This window comes from Lactuca saligna, chromosome 1 (assembly GCF_052625555.1).
Source record: "Lactuca saligna cultivar CGN05327 chromosome 1, ASM5262555v1, whole genome shotgun sequence".
NCBI lineage: Eukaryota > Viridiplantae > Streptophyta > Magnoliopsida > Asterales > Asteraceae > Lactuca > Lactuca saligna.
The window spans coordinates 44,353,773-44,374,744 of record NC_136417.1 but is presented as its reverse complement, the minus strand read 5'-3'; the positions used below and the strand labels follow the sequence as shown (position 1 = coordinate 44,374,744).

At 34.4% G+C, this 20,972-nt stretch overlaps 2 protein-coding genes across 4 annotated transcripts; one reads left to right on the top strand and one right to left on the bottom strand.

The window, feature by feature from the left end:
* The first annotated feature begins 16,658 nt into the window (after positions 1-16,658).
* IDH-V (isocitrate dehydrogenase V) lies at positions 16,659-18,961 on the top strand. The gene is made up of 6 exons (XM_078983035.1): positions 16,659-16,985; positions 17,407-17,727; positions 17,829-17,990; positions 18,091-18,165; positions 18,250-18,432; positions 18,501-18,961. The coding sequence occupies exons 1-6, from the start codon at positions 16,794-16,796 to the stop codon at positions 18,690-18,692; spliced, it is 1,125 nt and encodes a 374-aa protein (XP_078839161.1). The 5' UTR covers positions 16,659-16,793; the 3' UTR covers positions 18,693-18,961.
* An 89-nt stretch (positions 18,962-19,050) lies between these two features.
* LOC145034598 (protein NUCLEAR FUSION DEFECTIVE 6, mitochondrial-like) lies at positions 19,051-20,675 on the bottom strand. Of its 3 annotated transcripts, XM_078983061.1 has the most exons (4): positions 20,472-20,675; positions 20,064-20,185; positions 19,738-19,790; positions 19,370-19,552 (listed from the first exon to the last, which is right to left on the bottom strand). In XM_078983061.1, exons 1-3 carry the CDS (start codon positions 20,615-20,617, stop codon positions 19,783-19,785), a joined length of 276 nt encoding a protein of 91 aa, XP_078839187.1. In that variant the 5' UTR covers positions 20,618-20,675; the 3' UTR covers positions 19,370-19,552; positions 19,738-19,782. The 3 variants fall into 3 exon arrangements, with proteins under 3 accessions (XP_078839172.1, XP_078839187.1, XP_078839179.1); XM_078983046.1 differs by lacking the exons at positions 19,370-19,552; positions 19,738-19,790 and adding an exon at positions 19,051-19,250; XM_078983053.1 differs by lacking the exon at positions 19,738-19,790.
* Positions 20,676-20,972: the final 297 nt, after the last annotated feature.

The window sequence follows — 20,972 nt, the reverse complement described above, 5'->3', positions numbered from 1 at the left end:
CCTATTAGTTTGATTGGTGTAGTATAAGATTATTACAAAAATATTTGCCAATTATTTTATCTCAAGTGGTTGATATTGTCATCGGTAGCGAGTCGTCAATGTTTATCAAGGAACGCCAAATACTTGACAAATCACTTATTGTAAATGAGACGGTGGAATAGTATAAAAATGAGAAGAAGACAACTTATGCTTTTTAATATTGAATGAAAAAAGACGTATGATTCTCTAGTTGAGATTATCTGAAGAAGATCAATGAGTTTATGGGTTTTGATTAGAGATGGATTAGTTGGATTAAAGGATGTTTCCTTTTTGGCTAGGGCTTCTATTCTTGTTTTTATTTATTCTCGCATAGAAAGGTTACATGTCACCATTGAAGATGTTGTGGATATAAATTTCTTTCATGGAGCTAAAGTTAGGAATCAGATTTTGCAATTTCCACAATTTTATGCATGTTATTTTCATGTGAAAATGGTCACAAGAAAACATCTTCAATGTGGTTCGGCTGTTGCGATGTTTTTTGCTTGACATTTCGATTGAAGTTGAACATCCACAAATGTAACATGTATGGGGTAGGGGTTAACTTTAATGTCCCTAGAAGGCTAGAACATTGCAAATGTGTGACGGAATGTAAAGTTGCAAGATTACCATTTGTATGGCTAGAGCTCAAGGTTCGAAATCTGATTTTATTATTATTGAAAATACTAATAAGAAGCTGATGAAGTAACAGATAATTACAAAATGATGGCACTAATTGGAGATAGTTTCAACCTAATAATCTAATTTATTGTTGATCATTTAGAAAAAACGTCTATAGTTGATTAATTAATAAGACATGTTTATTTATATATATACAGTGAAACTGTGGTATAACTAATTTTAAGTTATTGTAATGGAGGCTAGAGCACTACATTGATTTTTTTTTAGAAAAAAGGTCTTTGTTTACCGCATACAAATATAGAGTGACACATTCCGTGTGTGTGATAATTATCTTGTACTTGTTATTTTACAATTTATGAAAAAAAAATCTTTTGTTTCATTGTGAAATTAAATGATGCCATAATGATAAACCTTTTGTACTCATATAATTTTTAATTAAACCAAAATATTTAAAATAAATCAGAACTTTGTTTAACTTATTATTTTTTATATTTAAAAAAAAATCATAGAATAGTGTTTAATTTGATTTAATTATGAACTTTGAAAATAGGATTTTCTCCTCCAGCAAAGGTATGTTAAAATGGAAAACCCGCAAGGCCACGACGCAATTCTCTGACTGACATGTCAGAGATTTCTTTTTGTTAACCGAATGATACCTTCATCTCCATGATCAAATGAATCAATGGAAGTGTTCTAAAAGGTAAAAACCCTAAAAACACCTCTAGCATTTCGATTTTTTTGATGGGTGAGGACTGAGGAAGCTGCGATTATTAGAATGTACTTGAAAATAGTGATCAATTCCCACTTAATGATTCTTCTTTTAGTTTCGTATTTGCTTTGTTCATAAGAGTTCTAACTCGTTTGACATGGTATCAGGACTTGTTTTCGAATGGAAAATACTCCACGAATGATTTAGTCGCTGATGTTGAAGCAAATGATTGCTCGAGTTACTTGAGTCTTTCCAGAAACAGCTTCATCATCAAATTCTTCCATCTTCTGTGGTAATACCAAACTGACCCCTGAGTAAATGTTTGCTATATGCACAATGTTCTGTCTCAATTCTGTGTTATTTATATTTCATTTTTGCTTTTCTCTGTTTCATGCTATGATGAATCAATTTACTAGTTGATAGATTCATGTTTAGATCATACAAATATCATAAAAAGCGTCAGTGATCCAACTGAAAACCCTACAAATACCAAATTATCACTATCTCCTTACGATTCTTACTCTTCCCTCCAAATTCCATCACCACCTCCGCCACCGGCGACTGCTCCTATATCACAGACTCTATAGGTGCGATCTATCCCTACTATGACTCAGACCAAGGATTTTCTTCTACTCGATTTGTTTATCTTCAGTCCAAGCTTCATGTTTCGCTTGCAGGGGATATCAAAGTTTTTGTATAGTGATATATTGATATGTAATTTAGATTAGTTGATAATAGGGTTTATAGCAAATGTCCAACAGCCTGAATATCCCATTTTTGTTTCTCTCTTCACTTTGTAGAAAACAGTATATGCTGTCTATGTAAGTGTTAATTTAGGGGTTTTTGGTGTTTTCTTGGTTATGCCCTTTTTGGAATCTATATGTTATATATTCATCTGTATGAAGCATTCTGCATTTCCTAACTAAAATTTGGCGTTATTGTTCATAAGTTGTGGGAAAATATATACAAAGATTTATGGCTGAAAAAGTATAGCAAATATGGATATTCAATAGAGTATTGAACACAATGTTGCTCACATAGCAATATCCAACTTATGCAGGTTGAAGAAGATCTAACACAGAAAAACAAGCAACACCCGTGTAGAAGAATTACTAAGATGAACAAAGAGAATTCGTTTTCAAGTATTTCAATGTTAAAGAAAAGAGAAAGGCTTGGCAAAGGGAAGAGATTAGATGCATACACATACAAAAAGTTGTTCCAAATTGCTGGGAAAAAGATGAAGGAGATATCTCAAGGAGGTGATCATATTACCACATTTGATGCTTCAATGAAAGTTGATGCAACAATTGTCATGAAATCTTGCTCGGATTCTAAACATGAAAAAAACCATAGGTAAAAAATCTTGAATCTTGCAATAATACCTTGATGTGTTTTGGTGGTGTCAAAGGATTTTTATTCCATATATGAAACACACAATAAAATTACATTGCAGTGCTGAGCTGGCAGAGTTTCAATTGAAGGTATCAAGTGAAGTCCATGATCATGTTAACAAACTTTGTGATTATTGGAAAAAAGGTCAGAATTCTGTCTTCTTTGATGGACAGGTGAAACAATTTCTTGTTTATCTACAATACTCTTTATTTCTTTAACGGATTCATACTAAACATTATATTTTGGATGTTTTAGGATCGGATAACTAAAGTGGTGTTTTTTGTATTATCATTGCTGGAAAAAGTGAAACAACCTATTTTAATTTTAACTGCTTCAAGATGTCTTTCATTATGGGAATCTGAATTTTCCAAATGGTCAAATTCAACCAATGTTGTTGTAATAACATATAAAGAGAACAAAGATGTGAGAGATGCAATTAGATCCTCACAATTCTACACTGAAAATGGATCTATAAAGTTTCAAGTCATTTTATCTTCTCCTGATGCCATTGTTGAGGTACAAAACTAATAACATCTGAAGTATATCATATATGTATATGTATATAATAATAATATAATCTTTTTGTATTTTCATTTTCCCATGTTACAGGATTTTGAAAAGCTTGATCACATAAAATGGGAATTGATAGTAATAGACGAATGTCAACGCCCCATAATCTCAAAGCATTTCAAGGAAATTAAAATGCTTGTGTCAGATATGAAGCTGCTAACAATTACTAGTGAAATATTGGTATGCTTATTTTTTTTTCAAAAGTTATTTTCATATTATCATTAGCTAATTTGTGTAATTTCAGGATGTGAAGCATAGCTACCAAAATTTTCTTTCGTTGCTTGATTCCAAATATGAAGAGACACACACGGATGCTGACATGGACGCCAACACATTGAAAGAAAAACTATCGCCTTTTATTGCATTTGAATTAAAATTTAATTCATCTGAAATTGAAGAATATTGGGTTCCACTTCATCTTTCTCATATGCAAATGGAACAATATTGTTCCTTGTTGAATTCCAACTTTGAGTCACTTTCACTTTCATCATCTTCAAGGAACAACGCTACACTTCATGACATTCTTACCAAAACTCAGAAGGTTTGAATTTGTTCTGAAAATTTCTATTTTTGTGAATAATTCATAAATTAATTCGATCCATTGATAATTATTTATTTTCGCAGTGCTGTGATCACCCGTATCTCGTGGACCCCACTCTGCGTAAATCTTTGAAGAAAGATGTTGATAAATTGGGTGCTGAAATTAATGCAAGTGGGAAGCTTCAACTTCTTGATAAGCTTTTGTTAAAAATCAAAAGATATGGTTTGAGAGTAATTGTTCTTTTTCAGGTAATTTTTGTACCTTTTAACTTGTAGGAATTAACAATATGACACTTTTGGTCCCTGTAGTTTTAATCTTCTAGAATTACATTTTTGGTCCATGTAGTTTTAATTTTCATAAATCACATTTCTGGTCCTTATAGTTTTAAATTTCCGGAATTGGTCCATGTATTTTTTTAATCTGCAAGAAGGAAATAAGTAAAAGACACTTTTGGTCCATAAAGTTTTAATTTTCCGAAATTACATTTTTGGTCCCTGAGGTTTTAGTTTACATAAATCACATTTCTGGTCCCTGTAGTTTAAAATTTCCGGAATTACACTTTTGGTCAATGTACTTTAAATCACCAAGAAGGAAATAAGTAAAAAGACACTTTTGGTCTCTATAGTTATAATTTTCTGGAATTACATTTTTGGTCCCTGAAGTTTTTAGTTTGCATGAATTACATTTCTGGTCCCTGTAGTCTTAATTATCCGAAATTAATTTTTGGTCAGTGTAGTTTTTAATTTTCAATAAATGAGTGACTTAAACTTTTGGTCACTATAGTTTTCAATGCTCTACACTTTTGGTCCAGGTTTTTATATTCTAAACTTACAGTTTGGGTCCCTGTAGTTTCTATAATTACTTATTTCATATCTCTTAAATTATACAAGTAATCTAACATACCAACCTTTTATAAGTATACTTCAAATAATAACACTATTTTGTTGAATAATAATCTTTTTTTTTAACATGGGATACAGTCAGTGGTTAGTTCAGAAAAGATAACAATTGGAGATATTTTGGAAGATCTTGTTGATAGAAGATTTGGGCAAGATTCATACGTACGTATCCAACCAAAGATTCTTTCAATATCAAAGAGAAAAGAGGCTGTAAACATGTTCAGCAACATCGAGAGTGGAGCGTTTGTTTGCTTATTAGATTATCACGATTGTCAATCAACGATTAGACTTTCATCGGTGGATATAGTCATACTATTAAACAGCGACTGGAACCCTTCAGATGACTTAAAAGCCCTTCACAAGCTTTCTCTCGATTCTTCGCATTTACGAATCTTCCGCTTTTATTCCTCTTTCACCATTGAAGAAAAATCTCTCATTCTTTCAAAACAAGGCACGATTCTCGACAGCAGAACAGCTTGCATTAATTACAATACTTGCCATCGGCTCCTTTCATGGGGTGCATCCTACTTGTTCAATAACCTCTCCACCAAGTCAAAGTCAAAGTCAGACACTAGTTTAGATGATTTGGTTCTCGAGTTATCATCTATGTTTCTGAATAAAACTGAGAATACTGATTGTTTAAAAAGCTTAATCATTTCAAAAGCAACGATACACGATGGAATTTATTCTAAAGATATCTTATTGATGGGTGAAACTGAAGCACACACAAAGGAAAGTTGCTCAATTGATGAGTACTTGATGGAAAATGAACCAAATAATTTTGGAGTAATTTGTTCAAAGAAACTCATCATATCCATACACCGCAAAAATCGTCTAGCAGGCTACCTCGGAGGGTAAAAATGTCATTCTGCAACCCTTATTACTGGTTTGGAAGATTTGAAGTTGAAAGTGAAAGCGATACAGAGACTATTGAGAAGAATGTAATTACTTCAACTTTTGTGAGAACAAAAATGAGGAGTAAAAGAAAAGCACGCAAAATGATAGGTATACAAGAAAATTGGAGTTTAGAAAACAATATATGTTTGATTTTTATCATTTATATATCTTGTTAGTGTTATTAATTTGGTGACATTTTTCATACAGGGGCATCCAAAATTTTTTTTATACATCATTCAACACAATTACCATATTCAATTCCTTCATTTTCAAGTACAAATAATGTTGGTGAATCCCCAAACAATCAATCTCCACAACCACAAACTTTACCCATGATACCATTGGTTTCTGATCAAAATTCCATTACTACCCCTCTTGAAACAGAGCTACAAAATATCAAGAAGGAGCAAGAGCAAGCCACAAAGCTACATCAACAAAAGGTTTCCTATAAAAAAATTGTACATACATACATGATACATGATACATATAATCTAATGATTATTATTTTATTTGTAGAAATCGATGCTAAATTCGGAGTGTGAAAAAGAGATGTTAGAGATACGGAAAAAGTACGATGCTTTGATAGATGAATCTGAGATGTGTCTAACAAAAAAGATGAAGGTTCTAGAAGGATATTATGATCTTGCGTATGCCAATAAAGTATTGGCTGAGACTTTAACAAAGGATTGTGATGATTATCTTGATAAAGGTTATGGGAGTTGGAATCTTTTATTCACCCATTAAAATTTTAAACATAAGTTGATTATTTTTTGTATTTGTTTTGATTTTACAGAAATGAGGGGAGTGAGGATTCGTGAAATCCCTGCATCGACACTTGTACAATCACAGAACCGATGTACAACAAGTGGCCATACTTTGCGTGCTCCAGCCCCTCATTTAAGATCAAACCCTTCATTATTTTCATCATTTCATAACCTCACAGGAATGCCAGTATTGGGTTCAAATTAGCGCACATACATATAACATATGTACTTTACAACTTTACAAGGTAAAATAGGACAAGGTTTACAAGTATGAACAAACACTCTTATCTTTGTTTCTAGTTGGCTTCTAATGTAAATAGATGAACAAACATTACATATATAAATTTTGCTTTTACTACATGAGTTTATGTTTGTGGTTGATTATCTTTGGTTTTGATGAGATTTGTTGGCTAATACAAATGAATATACACTTTAACTATAACTATTTGATTTATCCTTTCCTCTTGTTTTAGAGTAAAAAAATATGAGTAATTAGATGATTCTTGGGGCATTGTCTATCTTGATATTATATACGTCACCATGTCATTAAAGCCAGAGAAAGGAGAGAACAACTCAATTGTGTCATGTTTGTGTGTTGAACCTTTCACTATGTTGTTGTAAATAATAAGTAAACCCACATTATATACCTTCGGCTAACACTTTCGCTTGTACCCTTTGTAATTTGTTACTATGGTAATAATTTGCTTGATTTGACCAAAAAAATTCACTACAGGTGAGGAGTACATTACTCCTAAAGCGAATTAGGAAAATTTTAGGTGTCAATATGTGTGAAAAAACTTATAGCTAGGGTCTTAGAATCAAATCGTATCCTGGCTTTTGCTAGTTCCGGTCACTTGGTTTATGGGTCAAAACATTCATTCTTTTGGTAATTTTAAATGGATGGACTCAGGTTGAATGGATTCTTAACGATTTTTGTTTAACATTTTTTATAATTATTAGTGTTAAATATGATTACAAAAACTGTATTATTGTTTAATATGATGATATAATTGAGGTTATCTAATATATATATCTATATATCTCTCTCTTATAATTACAAATCGATGCAGTTCTTATTACTTTTTTTAATAATATAAGTGAACACCATTGGGAACTTATCCTAATTTTACAAAACAATAGTTGATCAGAATGGATTTTCGACCAATCTTAGAGCCAGTTATGATCATCATTTCCAATAGAAGTAAAAAAGACAAGGGATTAAATATACAAAGCAAATGATTTTAGCCTCCTTAGTAACATGTCTCATTTCACTTCTATTATATTTCCTGAGCAATATTAGTCTATTAGATAATAAACATATACGAACCAACATTGTTTCTCCTTTTGTTGAAGCATTTTCTCATCCCATATTGATTGTTGTAAATACATACTTATATGGTTATATGTGAATACAAAAACAAGCATGAACACAATATTAGTAGACACATAGTCATCCATTCTTTAACTTATTACCCTTTTGAAATCAATGGTCCAAGAAAATAGTCCATGGTCCAATTACACATAAATTTAGTTTTATTATACTATTAAAACTAAAGGTATCAAGAGATATTAGAAATGTAAACTCCTTTTATTTGATGGAATTTCTTTCAAAATGTTTGCTTCATGTCCAATGATGGGTCTTTGTTTTTCAAATCCTTACTCATTTCAATATATATTAAACATTATTTGTCACAATAATATGTATTATCTATGTGTATTACACTATAAAGATATACCATTAATATTCAAATTTTTATCCATAGTGAATAATTGAATACTATTTTTATTATTATAAGAACATATAAAATGTATTTTTCTTTATAAATTTGCTATCATCTAATGAAATCTATGCATTTTCTTTTATGTAAGCTGTTATCTAAGGTTGTTTAGACTTGGATATCAAATCAACCATTCAAAAATTTTATTGCCATCAATATGGTCTAGTGGTGATCGTATGAACCACTCTAAAATCACTGAACTGAACCCAACAAAAAACCGGAACAATCACCCAAACAACGGAATCTCACTCAGCAAGATACGACCCATGAATGACTCTTGGCATGCAAAAAAGCATATAACAGTTCTTGATAATATAACCTAGGTAAAAACAGAAAACTAACCCGGAGATAATAATTACCCATACCCAACAAGATATGAAAGCAATATATATATAGATAATAATCAAGAGAAGAGCAAGAGATAATATACCCGAAATTTCATTTGAAGAAATCATGTCCTTCTCTTCTTGTCGAAGCACCTGCAATAGAACATGAGATGTCCCAACCACTAAGTGTGGGAATTCGCCCTAAAATGACCAGACTGATGACAATGATGACACAATTCTACCTCCAGGGTGCATTCTTGGAGGATGTGGCCCTCCCATCCACACCTGCTGCACTTAGACTTATCGCATACATGCTCACGTGCCCCTTCATCCTTCGTGCAACCATCACGGCCCTTCGGGTCTCTCATATTAACCATGACGATGTCTAACTGTTTAGATCGTCGAGTTGGACCAGGAGTCCCCTTCCTCTTCCTTAGTTTCTTATTCGAATCAATCTTCTGCTCCTGGGTTACCTCGATCATCCCATTAACTGTCTAAACAGCCAAGGTGCGACCCTCGAACCTGGCAACCAATCTATCAGCCCAATGATCGAGTAACTCTTCGCGTCAGGCTCGCGAAACCTCTGTGGCAATCCAATCATGGGAACGATCCCCCTAAAAACATGGTGCATAACCCACCTCCGATCCCATATGACAAGAACTAGCAATAGGATCCTCCTTCCTGAAGGATTCGATGGTTCCACTAGCTTGGGCTCCATATGAGCCCCTAACTGCCCCGCTACAATCGCGGTCTAAAAGCCCCGAGATGACCATCCAAGAGCTCCAAAATCCACTCCTTGACTGAACCAAAGATCACAGGAGTCCATTCCAAAATACGATAGGTAACCTCCGATGAGATGAACTCCCGCATGTGCTCATTGATCGACCCAGTACCTGCACGAGCTTGAATCCGAACTCGAACCTCCTTCCTGAGTGCTCATCACCAATTTGACGAACAACCATATAAATAATCAGAACATATCTAAGAATCCTCATCCCACAGGCTTCCTAGATTCTCCAATACTCTCCCCGATTCGAGTATGGATCCTATGCTTTAAGTAGTATGGGCCAAATACTACCTTCCACACCTATCCATACTTTCCTCAAGAATCATCCATAATCATATAAGTCACAATCTCAAACGATATTACAATGCTCGGTAAATAGCACAACTAAATCTACCGAAGCACTTCATAGGCTTTCCTAGGTTTCCAACCTCACCCTGCCATCAGCTTTTGAAGAACACCCTATAATGTCAGTTACCCACCTCATGAATACAAAAAAATGCAAGAATATTAGATAATCCTTCGAGTAAAAGACTCATCCCTACAATGGTTAGACTCAAACAAGAGTTGCGCAATATGGTCAAATCCGTCACTCTAAGATTATCCAACCCTTGTCACATGTGACTTGACATATTCACTTAATAGTTAACTTACATCACTTAAGAGTTCCATAAAGCAAAAAGCAATCAATATTCATACAATAACATTCCAATCCATAGAATAACCAAGAACATCCATCTCACATACTACAACTCATGCTAGGAACTTCCACTCTCGTTGTCGATTGCCTTACGCATACAAATTATACCCAATCTAGCATCACATGCTTCCTAGGCTACATGGCAACACACATCAAACCAATCTATCACTGACTAATCAGAACTACCATGAAAGTCTACAAGCTCATACAATAGGCATACAAGGCATCTCTCCTAACATTCTATCATGCAAACACTAAGCAGATCCTTAGCCTTAACTAACATGTGATTCACAGATTCATAAATCAAATCATATCAGATAAAATGTATGTGTACTTTGGGGAAAACTTACTTGAGCTCGGTTGTGACATCCCCATTTTCACAGCCAGAAAAGACCGATTTTTGTTTATGCTTTATAAAAATCAGAGTACCTCTTTTAATAAAAATGTTGCGGAATTTGTTCCTAGTAAAACTTGATAAATACGTTATCAAGGCATTTCCGAAGAAAAGTATTTTTATTCATTTTAAAACATTTGGGATGTCATCGTTAATACATAAATATGAGCATAAACAGAACTTACAAACATTATCACTAGTGATTTATATCTCCTTAATTTCTCAGTATAATGTGACTTCATATCAACACTTGTGATATAAATAAACTGAGTGTGTCAGGTTGGGAAACCTGGTGAATACATAGGGTTTTCAATCCATAATAATATAATTATGTTTAAATGTCAAACAATCAACCCAATTACCCATCCCCATTATCTTCTTTACTCTTAAGAATCTACCCTAAGAATTAGCCATTCCTCATTCATTAATTCCTAAGGATCATTCTAAGGAATCAGCACGAAATCCATCGTTGCTAGGATTTACTCGACAGGCACTAAGTCGCCTAGTCGCCAGGGTTTAGGCACCAAGTCTGCATGGTCACCAGGGTTTAAGCATCAAATCTGCATGATCGCCAAGGTTTAGGCACTAAGTCTGCATAGTCACCATGGTTTAGGCATCAAGTCTGCATGATCGCCAAGGTTTAGAGTACACCAAGTGAACACATCGTTTACAACACCTACAAGTTGCGAGCCTTCTAGTGTTCCACTGGACTGTCTAGAATAGTCTGTGGGTGTCATCCATACTCTGCTAGATGACGGGGCCATCATTTAGGAACAAGGCTTCTCACATCGTCCACCTCTTACCCTTACATCTTAGTCTATATCACCTCTCAACTCATCATCCAACTCATATTTCATCTACCCATGTTTTACCCAACATATTATGTAGATATAAATACATATACACTTTAAATTATATAAAACTTCTATAAAATCGTTCATCCAGCATAGATAGCAATTATACAGATAATATGCACACATAACACGTAGTTTATAAAAAAATACTTCATATCTATGTGTAAGATGAAAGGGACCATGCACTCACCTGAGAAGGTGGTGACTCGGCACTCGGACAACACTTCGTTACTCTTAACATAATTTTCCTCGGACAAAACCTAGTATCACTACCACTAGAGTTTAGTCTAATATTCATCGGGAATAATTAATAGTCTAGCTATTATTACTATTATACAAACGTTAAACAATACTTATATATCCCATAATAATAGCCAAGTACTTATTATAAGTTCCTAATAACGTTACTATAATTAAATAAAAGCTATATTAAAAATAGCGTAGGCGTAACTCACTTACGGCGGGTTTTATAGAAAATCGGGCTTCGCTTGGAGCAGCGTTTCCGACCCGAAAGACCCTTTTTCTCGGGACTTTGGGAGCCTCGGGGCTTCCTTCGGGTGCTAGGGGGTTCCCTAGGGTTTAGGGGGTTAGGATAGGCTAGAGAGAGAAAGTAGTGAGAGAGAGTATGAATTTTTATGTGAAAATCCGGGAAATCTCGCATTCAATTTATAGGCTGGAGGTCCTCGGTCTATGCAGGGTGTAGCCTCGGACGCGGAGTGTTTGTAGTGGGACATGTCGCTTTGCTGGTGGTGCATCGTGGCCATTTCTCGGACCGCAGGAGGCTTGGTGTACGCGCAACGTTCCCTTCGGACGCAGGGCACTCCTCGGACACTGGGCATTCCTTTGTACGCGAGGCGTAGCGAGACCAGGTGTCCGAATTTGATGGCTGAGTCGTAATCAACAAGCTACGACCCAGATGCTGCCACATCATCCAGTTCGCATTAGGTTTCATAATTTTCCTTCCCGAATTCAAAAATTCATAACTTTCACATACGAGCTCCATTTTCGACGTTCTTTATATCCACGCGTAGAAGGGAACATACTCTACAACTTTCGTTTAGACTCCATCGGCTAATTTTGACTTTATTTTAAAAGTTATATTTTTAACAGGCCGGGACATAATTGGTCCGTTAAAAATCAATAACTTCTTCATCCGACGTCCGTTTTCATCTGTCTTTTTACTGTTACGCTCCTATTAATGAGATCTTCAATTCTCATTTAGGATGTGTCGGCTAAAAACCGCTCGATCTAATATTCGAACAACGAGTTGTACATTGTTAAGCCGAAACTTCGAAAAATCATAACTTCCTCATACAAATTCAGATTTGGGCGTTCTTTTTATGGACGCTCTCGGTTTAATGTATTCTACGAATTTCGTTTAGATCACTAAGGCTAAATATATCTCTATCGTAAATTCACTATTTACGCTTCTCGGTGCTGTGCCGATTTTACCGTAAAACTTCGACGGGCCATAACTTCTTCGTTATAACTCGGATTTTGGCGTTCTTTGTATGTACGGAACCCTTGAGACATATTCTACAGCTTGGTTAACATTATTTATTCTAAATAATCTTTTGTCGAAAAGTCGTTTTCGACCTCTATTATCTGTAAACTGACTCGCCCGGATCTACGGGCGTTACATCGGTCGATTGCATGCACCACACCCTTTCTAGTATTAGAAAACCTTTTTTTTAACATTTCTTTTTGAAAAACTTTGCCAAACCCCTCAGTTTGAGTTCAGACACACCCGAGAGTATGTCTGAATCCCTCAAACAAGGGCTCTGATACCAACTTGTAACGTCCCAAAAATAAGACCCGAAATTTTTTCATTTTTACATTCATAAAATAGTAAACCATATCATTGTCATAAAACCAAGGTAATCAAATTTTATCGGTACATTATAATTATCATAGTAAATCACAAAATGCGGAATTAAGTGGTGTGTGCTTTGCAATCATTACGGGCTCTTCTCTTTGAGACCAAAAGTACCTGAAACATAAACTGAAAATAATAAACACAAAGTTTAGTGAGTCCCCCAAAATACCACGTATCATACTATAACAGGCCCCACCCACTGAATCTAATGGGCCCCACCCACCGAGTATAATCGAGCCCCACCCACATAGTATAACGGGCCCCGCCTAAACTCTCATAACAGGCCCCGCCCACGTACAAATCATATAATCATAACAAGCACATACACATGCAAGAGTCATGCAGATGTCTAACATCCTACATAACAAACCATGGGCCGACATTGGTGTCTTAGACCAGCTAAACATGGTGAGGAAACGTACTTCAAACTACTAAATATCTCAGATAAAAGCTCGGACTGCCGATCCGGAAAATCCTCACACTAACACCAACAAATAATGCAAAATTAATAATTTGTCCACAACCCAAAGCTAGGGTTCAAGTCCGATTGTTCAACACTCAGGGTAAAAGTCCATTTACCCTTTCCTCACTTGGCCCAAATCTGAGGCCCACCAATAGCATCAAAATCCCACTAAGGCCCAACTTCCTAATCGGCCCAAAACCCATCTTTGGGTTTAATCCAAGGAGGCCCAAACTCCTAAAAGATACCCAAAGCTCCAAATGAGCCAAAGCATCGACGATGAAGTTGACACCCACCTCTATAAATAATTTTTTAGAGATGATATATAATTTTTTAGAGATGATATATAATTTAAATCGATAACGAAAGATTTGGTTGATACCCACCTCTACAAAAAGTGAGCATCCATGGAACCCTAATCCATCCAAGACAAATAAAACCACATACAAAACTGAAATTACAATATTAACTTCTCAGAAAAATGGCTCCGTTGAAGCTATTCGTCTTTTCTTTCCTACTTATAGCACTCTTATTTTCTAACACCGGTGAAGTCCACGCCGGCATGATCAGTCCGTTCAACTTTCTCGTACCCAAAGTCCCTTTCCAATTCCCTAGCCCCACCATGACACCACCATCACCGCCAACATCATCACCACAAAAACCTCCATCACCACCTCAATCTCCACCTCCTTCGGGCTCCGACCACCACTAAATTCTCTCCACCTCCTTAGTCGACCACTAGCTCTTATTAAATGAAAATTCACACTACAATATTTTTTATCTTTATGAGTTACAGATCCTGCATGTTGGAATGCTTGTTCGATCGTTTTTATAGATTTGTAACGCATTAATTATTATATCACTTTATAAATTGATTAAGAATAATGTATGGTTTGATGGTGCCGACAGCCGAGAATAATAATATTATAGCCTTCCATTTTCAATTATTATATATATGAGTTAATTTTTATTGAATATATATAATGTCATAATGTCGAGTATGGTTTTTTTAAACCTTAAAGAGGCACTATATAAACTAATTAGTTTGACCTTTGACATATATTTAAGGGTAAAAGTCAAAATGGCCATTGATTATACATTCTAATGCAATAACTAATTAGTTTGACCTTTGATAGTTATGCATTCTAATGCAATAACTACCTTAGATCATTTTTAATCGGACCTCATTTTTCTATTTATTACTATATGAAATTACATTTGTGTTATTATTATTGAAAAACATCGTATATTTTGATTTTTATATCATCCACTTGTTATTTATTAAGTGCTTATTTTATTTTATGTTTTCAATGTTTAACTCATTTATTTAATAATATGATATTTCACTCGTCTAATTGTATTTAGGTTTCAAATCTTATTTTTCACTAAAAAGAAAAAAAGAGTTTTGATTGCACCAAAATGGCGACTCCTTATGGTACATAATTTCTAGATTGTGGAATATTCAAGTTTCGTCTTTTTTTGAACTAGCTGAAGATTGGATTTGTTGGGTGGTTGATTTTCGTCTTTTGAATCGGGTGAATATTTTATTTGTTGGGCAATCGATATATGATCAATTTGATCTTTTGGAAATGCCCTCCTCTTCAAGAACCAAAAAAAGAAGTGGTTTTCAACCTTATTCCCGATGGAATTATATGATTTTCACATTATATAAGGGGCAAATTAGTTTGGACTCATGGACAAATTGTCAAACTACAACTTGCCAACTTCTAGGGATTTAAGATTGGTTCAATTTTATTTTTTTAACTAAATGGCAAGTCTGCAGGTCAAGTCAAATCATTTTTATGAATAATAAGAGTAACAAATACTCTATGTAATTGTATATACATATGTTTCCATGTGCACAAAGGCACGTTGCTTATTGTATGTACTCATATTTGTATATATTTGACTATTCTAAAGCACAAGTGATGTTATACAAATATATATATTCAGTCGTTCTAAGATGGCCTCTTAAAGACACATCTATCTTTTCTAGTAAATTACTAGGGAAATGTAAATCGGAAAATAAATAAAACAACAGGAAAAAAACGAAGACATAAGCTTGGGGGACTTGTTATAGACCTACCCATCAAGGAACAAGATCCATCAAAGATAGTATACTAGTATGGATTCATTAATATAAAATCTATAGGGAAAAAGCTCGTTAAGTCCAAAATTTGACTAGGTTCAAAGTTTGGGTGTATGTAACTAGAATGTGCCTAGTCAAGAGTGAAGACTCACCTTTAAGGTATCAAGACACCCAAACTTAACATCTTGCCTCAAAAAAAAAGGCCTAATGGGATTAATGATTTCCACACAAACATCAAAATAGAAATTAAATCATTATAAGACTATAATATTTTTTAATGAACACAATTACATAGAGATGAAAGAAAAATAGACAACAAATTGTATTGCTAATGTTTTATAGGTTGCAAAAGTAATTCTTTTAAAAACTACATCCATAAAATTTAAGTCTTATAGTCATCACATTAGTATGTATGATCTCTTAGATTCTATTAAGGATCTCCATATACTAGATAACCAAAACTATCAAATACAAATTGTATAAATACATGTTTAATTTTCATACATATTTTATAGTTTTTTGCTATTTTGCATTAGTCAATTTTAAAATTGTCTATCCAACATTGAAACACAACTCTTAAAATCTTCAAATATGTGAAAAGGAAGACCATGTTAGATCCATAACATGTTATTCTCATATCCATTCAAAAACCAAAATTTCAAAAACCAAAATGTATGATCTAATGGTTTAGTGACAAAATATAATATGTCAATATGAAAAAAAAATATATTTGATTTTCCTCATAATTTCATAAACTTATTAAATAATAATAAAATATGTAAAGCACCAATCAACCTTGTCCATATCCTGTAAATAAATCTTTGTTGGCAAATGAATAAAACTGAAATTAAATGATTGAATCTTAAAGAAATCGCAGTTAGCTTTTAGACAGATGTAGTTTCCTAAAACTGGAATTTTGAAAACAAATATCTAAACACCCAATTACAATATTTTAACAGTGGACCCGATTGCAGCATATTAGACCCTTCTTCCCCCAATAATGCAATTATATTCCTTCTTTTCTTTTCATCTCAATTCCTCAAAATCTCTGTAATTTGAGTTTGTCACCTCCGATCTTGTTTTCAGTCAGCGAGTTGTTAACGATGGCTTTTCAAATTGCGAAACGCCTCCTTCGCAGCCGCGCAACCAATGAAGTCTTCACGATGTCGAGAAGCCCTAGTTTAGGACTGTTCTCATCGATCGATCGGAACTATTCTTCCAGCTCCAATCTGATCCGCGCCACTCTCTTCCCCGGCGACGGTATCGGTCCCGAGATCGCCGAATCCGTGAAACAGGTCCAAACAGTTTTATTTCATGCTCAGATTATTGTTTATACATGTAGAAGTATTGTGATGTTTTGACTTTTTTTTTTCTGTTTAGGATTTCATCGTGTCATTTCTCTTCCTCTATAGTTATATTATGCTTAGGGTTTAAGCGTTTCAATGTTTTACACTTTTACTTTTTTTTCTTTGTAGATTCCACAAAAGTTAATAACTGTTAGATTCCTTTTGTACCAATTGATATAGTTCTAGCTAATTTGTACTTCCGTTGATAGAGACCTTAAACATCGTTGGCTAACGAAGCAGTTAATTACCGAACTAACAATGGAACTTATGAACATGTTAGATTCATGGGGGTGAAATCGCTACAAATTCGATTCAACAACAAAGAATGTTAACTCTATTGCGATGTTAAGTTTCCTTTCACAATTTGCAGGTATTCACAGCTGCAGATGTCCCAATCGAATGGGAAGAACATTTTGTGGGGACAGAAGTTGATCCAAGAACTCAAAGCTTTGTTACATGGGAAAGTCTAGAATCAGTAAGACAAAACAAAGTGGGGTTAAAAGGCCCAATGGCTACACCAATTGGTAAAGGTCATCGTTCCTTAAACCTCACCCTAAGAAAAGAACTCAACTTATATGCCAATGTTAGACCATGCTACAGTCTACCTGGTTACAAGACTCGTTATGATGATGTAAACCTTGTCACTATTCGTGAAAACACAGAAGGAGAATACAGTGGTCTTGAACATCAAGTAAGCATATATGATTTGATTCATTTCATCATATCATAATAAAATGACTTCAAAAGTATAGATCATTCCCATTTATTTACAAAAGCTAACGATTATTATAGGTGGTGAGAGGAGTTGTTGAAAGTCTTAAAATCATCACACGTCAAGCCAGTTTAAGGGTGGCTGAATATGCTTTTTATTATGCTAAAGCCCATGGAAGGGAGAGGGTATCTGCTGTACACAAAGCCAACATCATGCAGATGTCTGATGGTCTGTTCCTGAAGGTATTACTATTTTCCAATAAATTATATATAAAAAAACTTAATTATTTTTACAGGGGATTATACTGATTATTATTATTATTATTTTTTGTCTCACTTGTAGTGTTGTCGTGAAGTTGCTGAGAAATACCCTGAGATTAAATACGAGGAAGTTGTGATTGACAATTGCTGTATGATGGTATGAATATAACCTCTTATCCCTTTATTTAAATATATATATTTCATTGCTCAAATATGACATTAACATTATAAATGATGACAGCTAGTGAAGAATCCAACACTGTTTGATGTTTTAGTGATGCCAAATCTTTATGGTGACATCATAAGTGATCTGTGTGCTGGGCTAATTGGAGGATTAGGGTTAACACCCAGTTTGAACATTGGAGAGGGTGGTATTGCTCTTGCTGAAGCTGTTCATGGCTCAGCTCCTGATATTGCTGGAAAGGTTGGTATTTGTTGACTTTGACTTTGACTTAATAATATTATTGACTTATGGTTATATAATTTATATAGAATTTGGCAAACCCAACTGCATTGTTACTGAGTGCTGTGTCGATGCTTCATCATTTGGATCTTAATGAAAAAGCTGATCAGATTCAGGAGGCTGTGTTGAAAACAATTGCAGAAGGGAAGTACAGGACTGGTGATCTTGGGGGATCATCAACAACCACTGACTTCACTAAAGCCATCATTGATCATCTTTGATTTTTTTCTTACAATAACACCAATTTTGCATTTATAATATGTGAACATTTGGAGTTGTAACTTGTAAGGAGGGAATGAATTAGACCCACCCAGAACAAGATTTTCTTTTACTTTTTTTTTATTTTTTTGTCAAGATTTTATTTGAGCGATAAAGATACGAACATACTGCTCAAAACTCAAAGGAGAAAGCTGTACTAGCTGGCATGATTTTATTCGTTGGTATTATTACGTGTAACTTATCAATAAGTCTCATCATCACTTTCACTTGATGGATCGATCATGGTTGCTTCTTTTATTTCATTTCTTTTGTTTACTTTAAAAACAAGGTTATATTAGAATTGGATTCAAAATCATTGGATTGAAAGCCATAAAAACAGTGTAAGTCTGTCTGTATATATTGCAAGATCAAATAGCAATGAAATGCATCTCTCACAACCTTAAATTGTTCACATCTTTCAGAACCTAAATACCAACTTCATCCATCCAATTCCAATCTGTCTTTCTTCATTTCCTTACTTTTCTCAACTTCCTTCAACCATCATGCATCGTTGTTGCAAGCTGATCAACACACAGTAAATTAGTGTCTGTTTTTCACACGCTCTAAACCAAATTGCATATACACAACTACATATAATGGTATACTTGAATTTGAAAACTACAAAAATCAATGTGAGCCATGTCATAAAATCCAACACAATATCAAACTGGTAAATTCATTTCAAAAGTTTATATTTCATTATTGGTTCACGAAATATAACTCTAATGGACCTAAATGTTCCCTATTCAAAAAAAAAAAAAAAATACAAGTCCAACTCATTCCATCTTTGCTTCTCTCCATCTTCATCTCGTCTTGTCAACGCCTACAAATGAAGCATGTACACCACTTTATTAAGGAAAATGAACTTGTATTTATCAAGACACAAAGATTTTGTGATGGGTGTAAAAATAGGGTATGGAAAAGGTATTGGGAAGTTTTGGTAAGAAAATGAAAATAAGAATGTTGGTTCTAGGGTTCAATAAGGCCTATCCATTTCCATAAACTTACCTAAAACTCATGAGGTAAGAACATTGAGGGACCTATGACGCTTCGTTAGATACCTAATCAATAAGAAGGAAAAAAAATATCCAAATGATTAGGAGAAGACTTTAGAGGAGGAGTTTTTGGATCGATGAACCCTAAAACTACCCATCCAATCTTGGAAAAGGAAGTCGAAAATAGCATGAAATTTACATAACCCTCTTACAGAAACACATACTAACAACAATCGACTTTTACACATTTAATGAGTGAGGACTTGCACAAAATGGATATGAGTGAATTTGTAGGCTAAACAATGTAAAGAAGCGGATAAATGGAAACTGAATTATCACCTTCGGGGAGCCAACCATAGCCGTTTTGAGAAAGGGTAAGCATGGATGTCATCAAGGCCGAAGCAGTAGCAGTGTGGAAAGGTTGCATTGACTCCAAACAAGCACTCATTTCTACTGGACAACTGCAATACTTCCCCAACAACAGTTTCCAATCATTACATACTTGAACGGATGAAATAATTATGTATGTATACAGATAGTCTTTTCAATTCAGGATACACCTGGATCTAGTACTTTGTATACACAGAGTGAATATCGATTTAACTGGAAAGCGAACAGAAAATCAATTCACTTCGCAAGTTTGTTTTTACCAAAAGTTTCAAAACTCAAATCAATTTGGACTTGAAAAGTAGCATATCCATGGGAGTGGAGGAGCGTATATGAGAGGGAATGCGTATAACTAATTACCGGAAAATGCGTTGAGATAGAGAATTCCGACTAGGGATGCCAAAGGCAGAGGGCGCAGCTTTAGGTTGGGATGCTGCCCTCGCCGCCGCGTTACGGAGAGAAGTTGATCGGAAAACAGATCGAGCTGCGGCTGCTGCAGTCGCCATTTCTGTGCGTGCGTATGTGAGGGTTTTACGGTTTTTGCCTAATTTATGTGCCTTCCAACTTCCAAGGGTTTAAAACCAAAATATGTTTTCAACAAATAGCAGTGTACTTCTTATTGTTTTATTATAGTATTATCCTTTTATTTTATATCATTACAACATTATATTTTTAAATAATTCCTTGTTTAAGACATTGTATATGTATTAGTTGTACAAATGAAGTACTTTGGGATTATATTATGCATCGAGAATTTGTGTTTGTGGGTTGAGGTGAATATTATAGACCAAGAAGATATGATGTTCGACAATCGTTTGGACTTGATAAAGTTTGTATTTCTTCATGTTAATCGGATATATA

Bases quoted from the DNA above. Each gene is read 5' to 3' on its own strand.
- IDH-V (XM_078983035.1), top strand. From the start codon at position 16,794: ATGGCTTTTCAAATTGCGAAACGCCTCCTTCGCAGCCGCGCAACCAAT. The intron at 17,728-17,828 runs GTAAGCATATAT...CGATTATTATAG, and splicing joins ACAGTGGTCTTGAACATCAA to GTGGTGAGAGGAGTTGTTGA. The intron at 17,991-18,090 runs GTATTACTATTT...TCTCACTTGTAG, and splicing joins CTGATGGTCTGTTCCTGAAG to TGTTGTCGTGAAGTTGCTGA.
- LOC145034598 (XM_078983046.1), bottom strand. From the start codon at position 20,617: ATGGCGACTGCAGCAGCCGCAGCTCGATCTGTTTTCCGATCAACTTCT. The intron at 20,186-20,471 runs GTAATTAGTTAT...GAAGTATTGCAG, and splicing joins CTATCTCAACGCATTTTCCG to TTGTCCAGTAGAAATGAGTG. The intron at 19,251-20,063 runs GTGATAATTCAG...TGTGTTGATCAG, and splicing joins CTATGGTTGGCTCCCCGAAG to CTTGCAACAACGATGCATGA.